The following is a 16431-nucleotide window of genomic DNA, read 5'->3' on the forward strand; positions in this document are numbered from 1 at the left end:
TGGGAATGTGATTTTGATGTTGTAGGGCACCTTTAAACCAGAGCTTATGCTCTTGGTAAGTTAGTGAAATTTCAAGGTCCTCGAAAGGAACGTATTCCGCTGGATGTCCCTCCATCTTGTAGAAGTAGAGCACATGTACTGTTAAATTTGCTTGTGGAAAGAAAATCCATGAATATAATACCTCTGTCTGCCGATATTCATGTGCCTCTATGATGAATATAACCGTACTACTTCTCGGTGATAGGCCGTTTTCAATAAGCTTTATAGATATGGCTTTTCTTACGTTTTCCGGGATCACTATAGCATCTGGGTCATTTTCATTAAACCCTGTGGTGTCTAAACCGGGTTGATGAGTTCCAGATCCACCGGCTACGGTGTTGTCATTATTGGATAATATTTAATGAAAGTTTGAAGAGCAAGTTTCAAGGAAACAAAGATAAGGTGCACAATATTTTAGAATACTGTATCCTTTAACATTGAACAAACCAAAAACTAATACATAGGATTTTCGTCCTACTCAGTTATGGCGAATATTTTATCCTTTGACCCACTACAGACGTTTATTGGAGTATTTACGGGAAAAAGGGGTCTCTGTGAAAAGCACGACTGAGTTATTCTAGTATCTAGCGTTAAATTAGTGCCTTACTAAACGTTGGGCGCCATGTAGTGTAATTCCTATATTCCCAATAGGCTCTGCGCATTGGAATAATATATCCTATAGATTAGACGTAGAACTGAGGTCTACTAGGTCTCTATCGAATATACTAGACTTAATTGTGAGTGCCAGCTAGCTCAGAGATCACTAGAAACTTTCTCGAATTCACAAGAAGGGATTCGTTTCTGACAACCGCATGAACATAACAACTTTTTTTCCCCAAAATAAAACTGATCAGCAGAGTCGTGGAAACAATAGATATATATTTCACTCAGTCAATCGTGCATGCTTCTTTCTCAAGCATAAGAAATGAACTGCTACAATCGTAAAACTGGTTGTAAAATATAACGCATACAGTATAAAAAGTAGAACAAAATAATACTGCAAGAGCATTGTATGGTTCCTAAATAGGCTAAAAGTACTCAACTGGTGCTTCTAAAAGACGGCTACCCCGGTGTACCTAACCTAGGCTTAGTACGAGGGAAGAAGTAAGTGAGGTGTAGCATAAGTGTAGTATTCTTTTGCCAAGAATCTGTCCAAGATTTCTCTTAGGGTCTAATCAGCTCCGTACCTTAGTTTAGAATGAAGAAGCTCAGTCTCGGGACTCGATTTCCAACAACCAGCAAGGGTAGCTTGGAAACACTGGAGCTGGATTTCTTGGCAGGAGAAAAGACAGCGTCTCTCTCAGTGCGTATGCTGGAGGGTCGGCTTCCTTCTGCACTTGCTGTAGCGGATGCGTCGGGCAAGTAGATAGTCGAACTGCTCCAAACCAACGCGTGTTTGCTAAGGCAAGTGTGGGCATATTTATACCTTGAAGTTGCCGAGTTTGAAGTAAAGGTGGACATAATAACGTCATCAAAGAGTCTCAGTTCTTTGAAAACTCCATGAGTTCATGGACAAGTCAGTTCTCAAGCAAGGGAAAGTCCCTAGCTGCTGAAGCCGAGTTTTCCAAGAAATCGTTGTAGATTTTCAGAACTAGTCGAAGTCGCCCTGCCGCATTTGGACGGCATGGAATCGGGAAAATTACAATAGGGTCCTAAAATGATACATAACAGGTATGTTGCAAATGGAGTGCTTGGATTGTGAGCTGAAAGGAGGGAGGCATACTCTCTGGGTGTGTTACTTGTGAAAGGATGCCATCTATCTGTGCACATTTTCTGTGATTCCAACCTAGCATAGTCAATTGATAAGTGTGTGGTGGGAGATGGTGAAAAAAGGTGTTTACACAGAGAAATTATATTTTCCTCTATTTTTAATACTACCATCAACAGAAAGTGCCACTTCACTCTTTGGAGCATTGAGAAGAATTCCTGTTCAACACTGCATCCTATAATGATGATTGTTCACTGGTAGAAAGAAAACTCTGTAGAACTGTATTAACTCCCTTTCTAGCCTGCATTTTTTTATTCCCAGCATAATCAGGGATTAATAATGACTAGCAGCATCATTATTTCCTTTTACATTTGTGCTAGAAAACAGATAAATAATATACCGGGTCAAATGGTCTTCATGAAAAGTAGCTGGGAGGTTCATTAATATTGGATTTCTTTCTTACTGAAAGACAGCATCCCTTGTGCAAGGTTTATAGCTACATACAGTTACAATTTATGTTCTTGACTATTATCACTTCTATGAAATATTGGCATGTATCTAATTAAATAAATGTTTATCAGAACAGCCACCCAGCATATGGTCGACATAGAAATAAAATGTGTTTGAGACTACAGTAAGGCTTTCTAAGCACCAAATACTATTTTTTATAGAGACCTACTTATTCTTGTCTTTTCTCCCAACACACAGCATTCTTACTTGTAATATTGTACTGAAGACAAACTATATCTTATTAATTTGTTATACATTAACTTATCTGCACATTTATACAAATAGGCCCATAATTTCCACTAATAAGGAGGATAGGCACTATTCACTCATGATCTCCAGAACAAACCTCTAATTGGAGAGCCAATTAACAAGCTGTACAATTTTTAGGTAAAGTACAAATATGCCCTCCTTCCCACACGACAGGCATAGTCTCAAGCACAGAAAGTACGACATTTACATGAAATCAGTGGGGACCTCCTTCTAGTTTGAAAAAGCTTTATTGATATTCAATAAAATATAAAAACATACCATCAATACACAGAAGAAAACTGAAGTAAAATTAATGAATAAGTTGGCATCTGCAAAGAAGGGAATAACAGCATTTTCGAGATTTTACATTAAGGGGAAAGGAAGAAGGAAGGGGAAGGGGGAACAAGGAAGGGGGAGGGAAAAAAGGACAAATTATATTATAGGAGAGAAGCATACAACATAAGGCAAGAGAATGCATACAATATATATATCATATATAAGTCAAAAGAAATTGGTCAATAATATCCAAACTTATAACAATATGACAGGGTGAAGTTAAAGAAAACAATGAAACACAGAGAGATAATCATTCAGGGAGGTTTAAAGTTCTCAGAAGTTAAATGTGAAACATTCTTCAATACATTTCGCTCCAGGTAAGAGGTGAGAGGCAACCAAAACAGATCTCTATTAAATCGTGGCATACATGAAGCAACAAAAGCCACATCCAATCTGTGAAAGTGACAGCGAGTATTCCACCAATGTTGTATGGACAACTTTGTGGATGTCTTCCATTTGCAGGAAATGTGTTGAAAATCAAGAGCAGGCATGATCAAAAAGACCATGAGTATGCGAGGCAAGCCCTATTGAGTCAGAAAGACTGCCAACAAAGAGTAGCGGGATAGAGTAGGGGGTGGAGATAGAAAGGATGCCAGGAATGTATGACCAAACTTTCTCCCAGAAGGCAGAAACCAAAGGGCAAAGGAAAAGGAGATGAAAGAGGTCAGCATCGGAAGAGCCACAGTTCCTACAATTAGAATTAGTAGAAGAAGAGAAACAAGCTAAAGAAACAGGGGAAAAGTAGAATCTGTGATAAAGAAAAAACATAGACTGAGTAAGAGAGGCAGAGCAAGAAATTTTTAAGGATCTGATCCATAGCTTGTCACAGAAGTCTGTACCCCATTCGCATCCTAAATCTAATTTCCAAGCATGTTCTATTTTAGCTTTATTATGGCCTGGATCAGTGGATAAGAAGAATTTATATATAAGGGAGCCTTAGGAAAAGTGTTGAGTATATGAAGAAGAGAGTTTGGGGCATCGGCTGAAAAGCGGAAAGGAAGAGAGTAATAAATGTCTGTAATGACTGCCATGAGAGTAGTAAACTGTCCAAGAAAAGAGCGAGGGCAATAGAAAAAGGCTTGAAATTGGAGAAAGGAACAAGGGGAGAAACTGTCAAAAAGATGACTAACCCACAATATGCCTTTTGAACTCCATAATTTCCAAAAAATGGGTCTGGTATTTAAAAGGATAAGCAAATTATGCCAAAGAGAGGATTGCAAGAAAGATTACCAAGATATAACAGCAGGAGAGACCAGAGGTTTCAATAAAGAACAGGTGTGCTTAGATAAGGGAAGAGAAGTTGAGAGGTTTTGGCAGAGAAGCGGATAGTCAAAAGAGTGGGGTAGCAATAAGGTTTGTTCAATAAGGAGACAGAGAGGGGAAAAGATGAAGGAATCCGACATGAGCCATTTTGAGGCTTGGCGAAAGGGAAAGGATTTGTGATAAAGACGAAAATTGGGAAAATTTACACCACCATTAGACTAGGATAAAGCAATTCTGGATGTTTTATTCTTCCAAAGAAAAGAAGAAAGGCATGAGTCAATAAGTTTAAAATAAAGAGCAGGTATAGGAACAGGAATCATGGAGAGAACATAAATTAAAATTGGAACTATCATCATTTTAATTGAGTCTAAGCAACCCCACCAGGAAAGAAAAAGAGGGTTTCAAGAAGAAGTTAGTTTCTCAATACGAGTTAAGACTGCATATAGATTTAATATGACGGAAGAGGTGATGGAATTGGAAAACCAAATGCCTAAGTATTTAATTTTTGCGCTATTCCACACGAATCCAGTGGCAGAGAAAGATTGAGGAAGACAATACTTTGTAAGAGGAAGAATTTCAGTCTTATCTGAGTTAATTTTATAACCAGAGACCAGTGAAAAAGATTCAAAGTCAGACAATATAGGGGAAATAGAGATTTCAGGAGAAGAAATAAACAAAAGAATATCATCTGCATACGCAGAGAGTTTAAGCTGATTGGGAGCGTAAGGAAATCCGCAAATTGAGTCATTTTTACGAATAGAAGGTAAGAAAAGGTGTAAGGGCTAAAACGAAAAGAAGAGGGGATAGAGGACAGCCTTGCCGAACACCACGCTGAAGAGGAAAATAAGAAGAAGTAGGACCGTTGACTGAGACGGAGGCTTTTGGAGCAGAATAAAGTAGTGAAATAAGTGATATAAAATTGGGACCAAAACCATGCCAGCGCAAAGATGCGAACAAAAAGGACCAATCAACCCTGTCAAAAGCTTTTTCTGCGTCAACTGAAATAGCGGCCAAAGAAGAGGAAAGAGAGGAGGATTTATTTAACACATTAAGAAAATACAGGAATTGTCGGTAGTTAGCCGCCCCTTAACACAACCTCACTGCTCGTTTCCAAAAAGATGGGACATGAGGGGGTCTAACGGCAATGCAAGGATCTTAGCAAATAGCTTGTAATCAACATTATCAAGGGAAAAGGGCGGTAATTTTTACAGAATTTAGGATCACAACCATCTTTGGGGATGAAGCATATAGTGGCTTCCTGAAACGTACCATCTGTTTTCCCTTTGGACAAAAAAGAGTGAAAGAGCAATAAGAGTTTGGAAAGTAGTAAATCAGAAAAATGTAAGTAAAACTCAACAGAAAATCCATCAGGGCCAGGGGATTTCCCTTTAGTGAGAGTGCTTAAAGCAGAAGAAAGTTCTTTAAACAAAAGATCTTTTTCAAGATCAAGGAAGTTAAGATGTGAGTTAGAAGGAAAGGGAAGTTTGTCGAGATCAGCTTGAATAAGAGAGGAGGAAGGAGGAGATTCTGGTGTATAAAGGTTTTGATAAAACATTTTAAATGCATCAAGAATTTCCTGATCTTTATGCAGAAGGGATTTATCAGAAGAATAAATAGAATCAATGAGGGTACGTTCTTTGCAGGATTTGAGGAAGTTTGCTAGTAGTTTACTTGCCTTATTGCGACCACCATAGTAAGGAGCAGTATTGTGGAGGAGGAAGGAAGATGCGTTATCAGTGGTATATTTATTAAATTTGATCTTAGCTCGAATCAATTCAGGAGAGATGGAAGATCTTGAGGAGGTATAGAAGACATGTGCTAAAATAGATTTCTGTTTTTAAAGGAAACTCCTCTTCTTTTTGGAGACAAAATCTATGATTAATCCTATAGCTATAACCTTAAAAGAGTCCCATATGATATGTGGAGAGGATTCAGAGTTTGAATTGAGTTAAAAAAATACCCCTCCTCCCTACTTAATTTCCTCCCCAGCACGGACGCACGCAGTGGCGCGCCGGTGGCGCGCCAAACGCAAGCCCGTATGCGCCCGTCCGCACCAGGACGCCGCCCGGACCCCTGGTTCAAACTATACATATTGCGGGTAAGCGTGCTGTCTCTATCATGTTGAGTTACACTAGGCAGGAGTTAATGTCTTTATACACATATATCCCCTCAGCTAAACTGGAGGGTCGACCCAAAAGGCTCTTATCCTTAAGTGAACAACCTCAACTTCCCCTCACTATTATGTCTAAAACATGTCCGGGAAGCGTATCTAGAGCTAACTCCCGTGAAAATCCGAGCTCTAACACCACAATGCAGGCCAATTTCCTCTCCGCTCATTACCTCAACACGAGATCGATACCAAAACATGCACTTGAGCTACGGAGCCTTTTAGAGAGCGAAAAAACGGATATTTGTCTATTTACTGAAACGTGGCTCCACAGCCAAGCCTCACCAGATATACTAATCACATTCCCTCAGGAATATCATCTGATCAGGCTGGACAGAGAAGGAAACCGCGGAGGCGGCATTGCAGTAGCAGCTAAAGCCCCCATTCAGATCACCTTACTAGAATCTTTTTCCCACCCTTGCTTTTGGGAGAGTAGCTTTGGAATATAGGCCCCCTGGTGCAAAGTCCAAATTTGTTAACCATCTTCAAGTAACAATAGCCTCACACGTATTAGCAACTAACAACTTTATCCTACTAGGAGACTTTAATCATCATGCTGAATCATCCTTAGATCCCGATACCAGCCACCTGATAAATAGTATGGAAACCTTGGGTTTAACCCAAAGGGTAACAGGACGAACACACATGGCCGGCCACACCCTGGATTTGATCTTTACCAATCTGCCCACCTTAATCCACGAAGCCCCGCTTCCCATGATCTGGATTGATCATTATCTTTTATAATTTAGTTTTCCCAAACCCAACGCGTTTATTTTTGGAAATCATAAAAGTAAAACTGTTCTAGTCCGACCGTGGCGTAAAATGACTTTGGAGGCCTTCCTGACTCATTTTAAACCTCTCATAGAACAATCTAACAACGTTGAACAAATGTTAACCCAGCTAGAAACCTCCATTGGGGAAACACTGGACAAAAAAATACCTGAAACCAGTGTGAATGTGAAAACCATTGCGGCTCCCTGGTTCACTGCTGACCTAAAAAAAGAGAAGCTGATTAGCAGATCTGAAGAACGCCAGTGGAGAAAAAAAAAACAAGGGAGGACCGGGAAAATTACAAACAAGCACATTCCAATTCAATTTTTTTTTTAAAGCGGCGAAAAAACTCTATCTCACTCAAAGAATAAATAAAGCGGTTCACTCTAGTAAAGAGCTTTATAAAATTCTGAAGGAATTCACTGCCCCCCAGGTAGAACAATCAGTATTTACTCCCACGGTGGAATGGGTAAACTCTCTGTCTTCCTATTTTGATAATAAAATCAAGCTGATCCATGCCGTATTTCCGGACACGAGTCAAGACTCATCACCACTTGTTGATGACGATCCCTCGCTTACATTCACTATCAATGTAGCCTCGGATACGCCACATCCAACAGAATTTGATCCCATCACTCCCTCTGAAGCTCTTGAAGGCCTTAGGAAAATTAAATCCGGCTCTTCCACCGACCTCTTGTCTCCCCGTAATTGCTCAGAGATACTCCCGCTACTGGCTAGCTCTCTCACTAGCATCTTTAACACCTCCTTTTAGCCAGCCCTCATACCCAGATGTTGGAAGCATGCCCTCGTTAAACCTATTTTAAAAAACCCTTCCAGTGACCCCACTCTCTCGACCAACTATCGACCCATCTCTTTACTTCCCTATTTTGGGAAGGTATTAGAATATTTGGTGAATAAGCACTTCACTACCTACATTGAAACACATGAGCTCCTAGACCCCTCTCAGTTGGGGTTTTGAGCTGCCCATGGTACTGAGACAGCTGTAATGGAGAGTGTGGACAATATTAGACTCACCCTAGATAAAGGCAATTATGCAGTTCTTGTTCTATTGGACTTATCGGATGCTTTTGACACCATCTCCCACAGCATTTTGAAACATCGGCTGTGGGAGATAGGTGTCAGAGGCAAGACCTTTTCCTGGTTAAAAAATTATTTGGCGGTGCGCTTCACCTCCATTAAGGTTGACACTCTGGTTTCCAGTAGTCTGCCTCTTACTGTAGGAGTCCCTCAGGGGTCAATTCTAAGACCCATGTTATTCAATATATACATTACCCCGTTAGCCAATATAATAAAAGCCCATGGCTTCACAACAGTGTTGTTTGCTGATGACACACAGGTGCTTATAACCTGTAAGGCTGATTTTCATGAAACATGTATTAGATTTAAAAAATGTATGATTCACATCAGCAAATGGATGTGTGATAACAAGCTTCAACTGAACTACAGCAAAACGGAAATCATTTTGTTAGGTAAGGCAGCACTTTGGAGGACGAGAATCTTGCTGCGTCCTCATTGACTGACTGTAGCAAGGATGACATACTAGGAGGTAATGTCCCAATTACTTACCAGTATTCTTCATTACTCCAGTTTCAGGTATTCCTTGATGAGGACATGCATCGTACCCTCCTATTTCTTCGGTAGTCCACCTCTTTGTCTTTTCGGCTCGGTATGTTACAGGAAGTGGTAGAGAGGCGAGCTCACTTATATAGCCTTTGGGGGGTGTATTAGAACAAAGGAAAATGGGTTAGCAAAGCAGTTGTCTGTCTCAAGGGAGAGGTTTACCAACATAGAGTAAAGATTAAGACAAGGAAGTCCTGGACTCAAAGTAATGAAGGTTATCGGTATATAATTTGGTCATTTTCTATGTACCCTTCAAAGACTCCCAAGAGACATTTGCGATACCGCCACCACAACTTAGAAATACGTTTCTTCATAAATGTTTGCACTATACAGTTTACTCGTGCATGATTAGTAAATATTTAAAGTTACATTTTGTTTCTTCTGAATATGTGTTTATATTATTGCATCTGACAGTCTTCAACCTAACACATGGTGGAAAGAATAGCACATTCCGTAAGGTTTTACATTTGGATCGCAATTCTTTCTTAATGAAAAATGTTTAAAGAACTGATTGTATGTTACTGTAAATCTCCTGGTAGAAATGTGTAGCAGAAAGATTTATTATACCTGATTTTCTTGCAGATGACACGAGAACAGTACATATTGGCAACACAACAGAACAACCATCCAAGGACTGAAAACCCACAGTTTTATCCAGTAGGAATTTATGGATGGCGGAAGAGGTGTTTGTACTTCTTTGTCCTCTTGCTGCTGGTGACCATGATTGTTAATTTAGCAATGACAATATGGATTTTAAAGGTGATGAATTTCACAGTGGTAAGTACTACCATCTACTTACTTTTGCCTTAGCAGAAATGTACCGATTCATATTCACACGTACTATATAAAACTTGATAGTGTTCAGTGGAGTTTCTAAATTATGGTGACCGAGATACAATGTATCATGTATGCTGGTTTAACACCAGGAACATTGTTTACATTCACCTCACTTTGGATACTTAAACCCGCAAAGTTTTATACATTCGTTTATCATTCTGTTAGAAACATATGTTTTACATAAACCGGCTTTGCTTACCTCAATGTATGTTTGCTTGACGTTACTGGGAACCCACATCGATTTTATATGATCGAATTTCTGTATTAATGATGTCACTTAAGGTATGGTTTTGAAGCACAACTATTCTTTTACAATAGAAAAGCCAACCATGAAGCACTGAAAAAATGTATTTACGGTGATTTCCAGACCTCAGGTTTTGCAGTTATTGTGATATTGTAACAACTATGCAGTTATCTGAGCTTTGATATAACTTTCTCCCCTGATGAATGCATAATGGTAAACGAGTTTTTTGCCTAGCAGAAATGTACTTGAAATTTCAAATGAGCTTCCTTTACCTAGCAAAAGCTGTCATTTACACATGAAGGATGGAAGATGACTCATCCAAACATGAGACAGAGCCTCGGCAAAGCACATTCTTAAATGAAACTGATTGTAGTTCTTAGGGCATCTTCGTATTTGCAGATAACTTTTCAGGCAGTGCGGTTGTGCAATTTGTCCCATATTTTTCTAAGTTTTATTAGGGTGAGAACCATTCTATTGTGGAGCTCAATCACTTTGCTGGCGCCCTGAGGCACATTCAGGCCGGCTACTTACCATCCACAATGTTCAGAGATCACCAATATCTTACTGAAGCTTTCTTGTGTGGTGAATCATCCAAAAGGCTTGGGGAGGATCAGATTTGTTTAGCACATTATTAAGTTAACAGACTATTTCATGGGTATCTGTAAAACCTAAACTATATTTGGCACATTAATTGAAATTGAATCTTAAAGTGCCTTTTACTGCCATTTATTGAAAGGCTTTTTAGGAAGGGAGGGAGACTGCCACGAACACCTTGAGGTGAAGTTGGAATTACTAGTTTTGGTCACTTCTATAGTCAAGTTTGGGTGGACTATTTATATCCCACTACTGTAAAAGCTCACCAGCTGTCACTCACGTTTTCTTGTGAGGTGAATTTATTTATTTTATTTATTTATTTGATTTGTATAGCGCGTTATAGCCACCGGGGCCTCTAAGCGCTGGTTGTCCAAATTAACTAGTAGGGCTGAGCATATTCCCAAAAGTATCTGGGTTGGGCTGGCATTGTTTTGCATACCTAGAAATGTATATTGAAATGAAATGAAATTAAATTAAAATATTAAAAATTCATGAGCGCCCCTTCAGAAAATCATGTCAAAGCTATTGCTCCTTAGTCAGTATATATGTGAAATGTTACTAAATGCCTCTGTTTGGCCTCACTGTTCCCCAAATTTTTTATTTGAGAGATCCTCATGAAGCTTCAATGGAGAGGATAGAACACTGTTTGTTCTTGTTACACTTTCTCACTTTGTGCAACATATGTTTGATATATAAAAGACCTGTGTTTGCTTTGGGTTCTGAACACAACACTTTACAAGCTGGTAATGGCATGAAATGGAATTCCACATTATGGGGTTTTCTTCTCATTTTCTCATGAAGAGGCAAGCTACTGAGCTCAGTAGCATCTGCTTTTCAGTAATTTAAAAATGCTTGGTAACATGCACTGCCAATAATATTGTTATATAGCGAAGTTGGGTTACCATTGAATGCCATGTTGAAATATGGAGGAAATGCATCACCGCGCTGAAGGTCAGATTCTGATCTTGGTACAAATGGACATTAGCCTGCAATATAAGACAAGATTTTTGTAGGGTGATGGCTGCTCTTCTTAAAATGCTGTTACAGTGGGCCAGAAAGTGAGATTTAAATTAGGCAAATTATATTACGAAAGGCAACTGCCCTTTACCTCAGGAGAGATGTAATTTGCTATGTTACAATGCTGGGTTTCAGTTTATGGTGTGAACTACACCTTTTGCATGGAATACTATTGAAAAATGGACTCTTCGTGCGATAGCATATGTTCTGCCAAGATTTGGCTGTGGATATGGTCAAACTATTAGTTGAAATTAAACGATTTGTTTGGAAAGAGCATGTACTGCGCTAATGTAGCTTGGAGCTATAGTGCAAGGCTCATGGAGCCAAGCCCTGAAGGCAGTCTTCACCATACATGGTTGAAAGAAGTGCCTGAAGTTGAGGTTATATATAGGGTTGGGCGGTAAACTCCACTCCGCTGGTGGAGTGCACTGGGTTTTGCACACTCCACCTTCCAACACTACTTGGTGGTGTTTACCGCCCACCCAGTTATAGATAGTAGACTCTTCCAACGACACTTCCATTTTGTGTTGCATTATCTCCGCCTTGCTGCAGCTTTGATGGCAATATCAATCGCTGAGAGCCACTCATTCTTGTATGCATCATGACCATGTCCCTTCTGCGCATACTGCCTCGGGCAGCTACTCAGCCCCCACTCTAGTCTCTACCTTGTACCACCACCACAGATTGTCCCAGCTGTGTGCTTGCTTTAGGATGTCACATATTGGTAGGTTAATTTCCTGTTTCCAAATATCCCCTTATAGGCCTTGATGCTTCTGTGCTAGTGTTGTGCCAGAGGCTCAACAGCGCTCCTTGAATATGGGACAGGTTCCCAACCCTGGCAAGTTACTCAAAGTGGGGTCACAGCAGAGCCACACCCAGATCCACACCACTCAAATATGGAATTGGACCCATTTACGGAAAATAAATGTTTAATCACTGTTGGATTTGACCCTTTTTGCAAGTTCACCCTAAACGTTTTGCATTTCTCCCAGCCTTTTTCTCTGTGTAGTGTTAGTGGTTTTAGGCATCTGGGCACTTTAGCACTGTGGTCCAGTGTAAAGTGTGTGCGCTCTGTATGAATGTATGGGGGATTCCCTGCTCATTGTGTGTCAGTGGTAATTCCTTTTATGAGAGGTGCAGTATGGTCAAGTCTGGTATGTATGAAATTGTGTGGATAAATGCTGCACAATGATGTGCGCAGATTCATTATCACTATGTGAGAAATTCCACCTTTAGAAGTTGGAATTTCTGTGTGCCTTGTGTCTGAATGCCTGATGTGAATTGCATGTCTGATTTTGGAGGGACAGGGCAGGCTGAGCCAGACGTAGATTGAATAGAGAAATCTGTAGTTGGAATATGGGGAGGGCTGACCCTTTGATCTGAGCAGGGCTGTTCCTGTGATGGCTCCACCTCCCACTGTGCATCTGATGGCAGACCCCCTCTTCCTGAAAGGCAGGATGCAGCCTTGTAAACAAAGTGCTCCAGGACCACATCGAACTGTTTCTGGCTGGGTTCAGTGACTTGTGACTTTTGAGATCAAAGACTTTGGTTGATATAAATATTGGGGCTGTGACCCCATGATGTTGTTCAGTTCTTGTGGCAGAATCCTGCCGGGGGATGCAGCTGCTGAGGTCCGGGGGGAGGGGGAGGGCTGCCATGAGGGCTTGCCTCCCTGGACCCTGCATTGCCCCTTCCTCTCTGATGACTTTTTGGAACCTTTTATTTGCTTGTGTTACTTCTGGATGTCAAGACAAACCTCTGTTCTTGTAACTAGAGGGAAAGGACTCTGAAACTTTCATCCTTCTTGCTGAAGCAGCTACCCAAGGGCCTGATTTGAGCTTGCCTCCTGACGAAGTCTCAGGGACATTAGAATTCTCCCATCAGCTGTCTGGATTCCTATTTGAGGGGGATTCAACTCGCAGGTGAGGCCTCTGTTGAAAACTCCAGAGCCTTTGGTTCTACTGAGGAGGAACGCGGGCTGAAAGTCATTGCATCGCTATTGTGGGCCGCCGCAGCTGAGGAGCTATTGCCACTTAGAGCTCGCATTTGCCTGTGCTTCCAAAGTCATCTTTATCGCTATTGTGGGTCGCCGCAGCTGAGGAGCTGTTCCCGCTGAGAGCTTGCATTCGTCTGTGTTACCAAAGTCATCGTTATTGCTATTGTGGGCCGCTGCCCCTGAGGAGCTGTTCACTGAGTGCCCGCATTTGCCGTCCTACGAGAATCATCGCTATTGTCGGCCGCTGCAGCTGAGGACCTGTGCCGCTGAGTGCCCGCATTTGCCGTCCTGTGAGAATCATCGCTATCACTATTGTGGGTCACTACAGCTGAGGAGCTGTTCTGCTGAGTACCCGCATTTGCCGTTCTACGAGAATCATCGCTAATGTGGGCCGCTGTGGCTGAGGAGCCGTGCCGCTGAGTGCCCGCACTAGTCCCCACTTTGAGGATCTTGTTACCACCTGCATGTGCCGCAGGGTGCCTGCCTTTAAGCCCCGTCCCAGGATTATCATGAATGCACGGCACGGATCGCTATACCTGGGAGCTGTGGCCACTGCAAGTCTGCCTGTTATCACTGTGGCTTCATTGTGAGGCTGCGTGCTGTGCCCCTTGAAATCTCAGGGACATTGTGCACCACCGGGTCACGTGAACCCGGCCTTGAACTAAGTTTGTTCCACACGCTGCCTTTATTGCTTTTGAAGTGAATCTGTAAAGTGCATTGTGGCTCCTTGAGTGCTTTTTGAAGTGAATCTGTAAAGTGCATTGTGGCTCCTTGAGTGCTTTTTAGCCTTGTGTTCAGTCTATATGAAGATAACTATTTTTCTATAACTGCTTGTGGTGTCCGTTTGTACGACTTTCCTGAGTTATTGTGTATGGTCCTAAATGTTTCAGACACTGCCCCTGAGATATGCCTGTCTGCTCGTGCTACGTTACCACAGGCTTGAGCAGATGTTATCAAAGGGTGTAGCCCCCCTTACTCTGACTTAGGAAGAAGGATCCCTATTTGGACCTCGGCGCCAGCCGCTGCCAACTAGAGATCCCCATTTCTAACAATCACCATAACTCTATTGAAGAATACAATAGAAGCTTTTCTCGGTGTTCGTAGTGGGGCTTTGTAATGCAGGGAAATCGTGTTGCACTAATTTCAAAAAAGGTTTTAATTTTAATAGGTACTTGTATGATAATCCACTTCGATGTGAGTCTTGAAAGGAATTACTTAGTGGTTGTTCTAGTTCTTACATTGGTCATTTGTATCTCATTTTCTACTGTTGGTATGTGTATCTTAATTGGAATTTAAAAATGTATACAAAGGAGTATCTCTAGTATCAAAGAGTTTAAGCAACACACATCTTTGCCATTAGAAAGTAATCCAAAACAAATATGAAATAATGATATCCTAATGCAGTTGTGTTTTCTTCTTGAATTCAGCTTTATTATCTCATATGCAGACAATACAGCCTACGCATTTCGTCCCTTCAGGGATATCATCAGGGCTCCTCTATTCAGAAAATTGGAAGACTTTTCCAATCCTTTTTTCAACTTCAGTTTTGAGAGAGCAACTTCTTGTGATCTTGCATGTTACAATTGGATGCGGAATTCTCTGGCATCCACTGTCCAGGAGTGGCCTTCCTTGTATCTTTAGTATTGACTAACTGCTTTCCAAACCATCTGGTGGCCAAGGAACAATCTCGAGTTCACTATAATTAAATCGATATATTTCCAGTTGCAAAGACCCTCCTGCAGTCTCCTACAAGGTCCAGGATAACCTTCCTCTTTATCCTTCCTGTGTTCAAATACGCAATTTCTAAACCTCAAGTTATACGAAAAATAATTCTTTATTGAACCCAATCCTTATCATGCACCTTGATGGTTTCACTCCTGATGGAAGACTCCCTCCTAAAATGTCTCTACGGGTCCCAGTGTCCTATTATTCTCCAGAACCCTTCATTATTTCAATGCACCGCAATATCCAGCGTTTCCCCTTGCGACTGATATGATGATTCAAGGGTTCAATAAAGAATTATTTTTCGTAATGTGGGCACTTAAGAGTGGACCACTCCCCAGGTGTCGCAAGGAGATGGTGTTTGTCCCTCGCTGGAGGTCTTTGATGTCCCTGAGACCTCCACAAGAGAACAGGGGCAAGCAAACAAGTCCTTGGAGAGCATACTTCAGGGTGCCACACAGCAGCAGGTAGTTAGTCCAGGGCAGCCACTTTCAGGAAGGCTGCACGATCCAATCCAATGGCAGAAATCTTCCTTATGCACAACAGATTCCTCTGGCAGTGTGCACCATGCAGTTCCAGGATATCTGGTCCCACATCCCACAAGTGTATCTCTACCCTGCTGAAGTATGGCACCAGTTGTTATACACTAGTGTGCATTTAAAGATGGGAATAGTTCAGAGGGTATCCCTTTGAACTAGTTGTCTCCCCTAAATTTCAGTCCTGTCTACCATGGAGCTGTGGAATGCAGATCTTAATCTTTAGTGGGGCAATGATCTAGCTCCTAGAGACCAAGGCCTAGATGCATCATTGTAACATTTTGCGATTTCTTAATTGCGAAAATTAAGGAATCGCAATGAAGAAATCGCAAAATGCTATGCATCAAAAAATCGCAAATTTTATAGCGATTCGGTATTTTTCCTTAATTGCGATTGACAATTTGCGAATCGCAATTAAGGAAAACCCTTCCCATTGATTCCTATGGGCCAAAAGGCCCATAGGAATGAATGGGAAGGCATTCACATTTTGCGAATTTCATATTGCGATTCGCAAAATGTGAATGCAATTTCAAGGGTGCTGGGGGGATTCAAAGAACCCCTCCCTGCACCCCTGAAATTGAACTGTAAGTGCAATTTACACACACACATGACCCAAGGACATGCGTGTGTGTAAATGAAAACTTTCAAATATGCAACTAGTGCATGTTTGAAAGTTTTCGGTAAATTAGCATGAAGTTCAACTTCATGCTAATTTACCCCTTCAAAATTGCGAATTCGCAATTCTAAAGTAATCATGCATTGCATTTAAGAAATCGCAAAATTGCGATTTCTTAAATGGAA

The 16431-nt window shown here is 41.2% G+C and overlaps 1 protein-coding gene across 1 annotated transcript in view; it reads left to right on the top strand.

Annotated features, from left to right (window-relative positions):
• The window catches only part of SGCZ (sarcoglycan zeta), a 1984974-nt gene that overhangs the window by 500739 nt on the left and 1467804 nt on the right, over positions 1–16431 (top strand). The window contains exon 3 of the mRNA XM_086963343.1: positions 9267–9461. Coding sequence (XP_086819469.1) covers positions 9267–9461 — 195 coding nt within the window. The remainder of the gene's footprint in view (positions 1–9266; positions 9462–16431) is intronic.

The sequence above is a fragment of the Lissotriton vulgaris genome, chromosome 3_1 (assembly GCF_964263255.1).
Source record: "Lissotriton vulgaris chromosome 3_1, aLisVul1.2, whole genome shotgun sequence".
NCBI lineage: Eukaryota > Metazoa > Chordata > Amphibia > Caudata > Salamandridae > Lissotriton > Lissotriton vulgaris.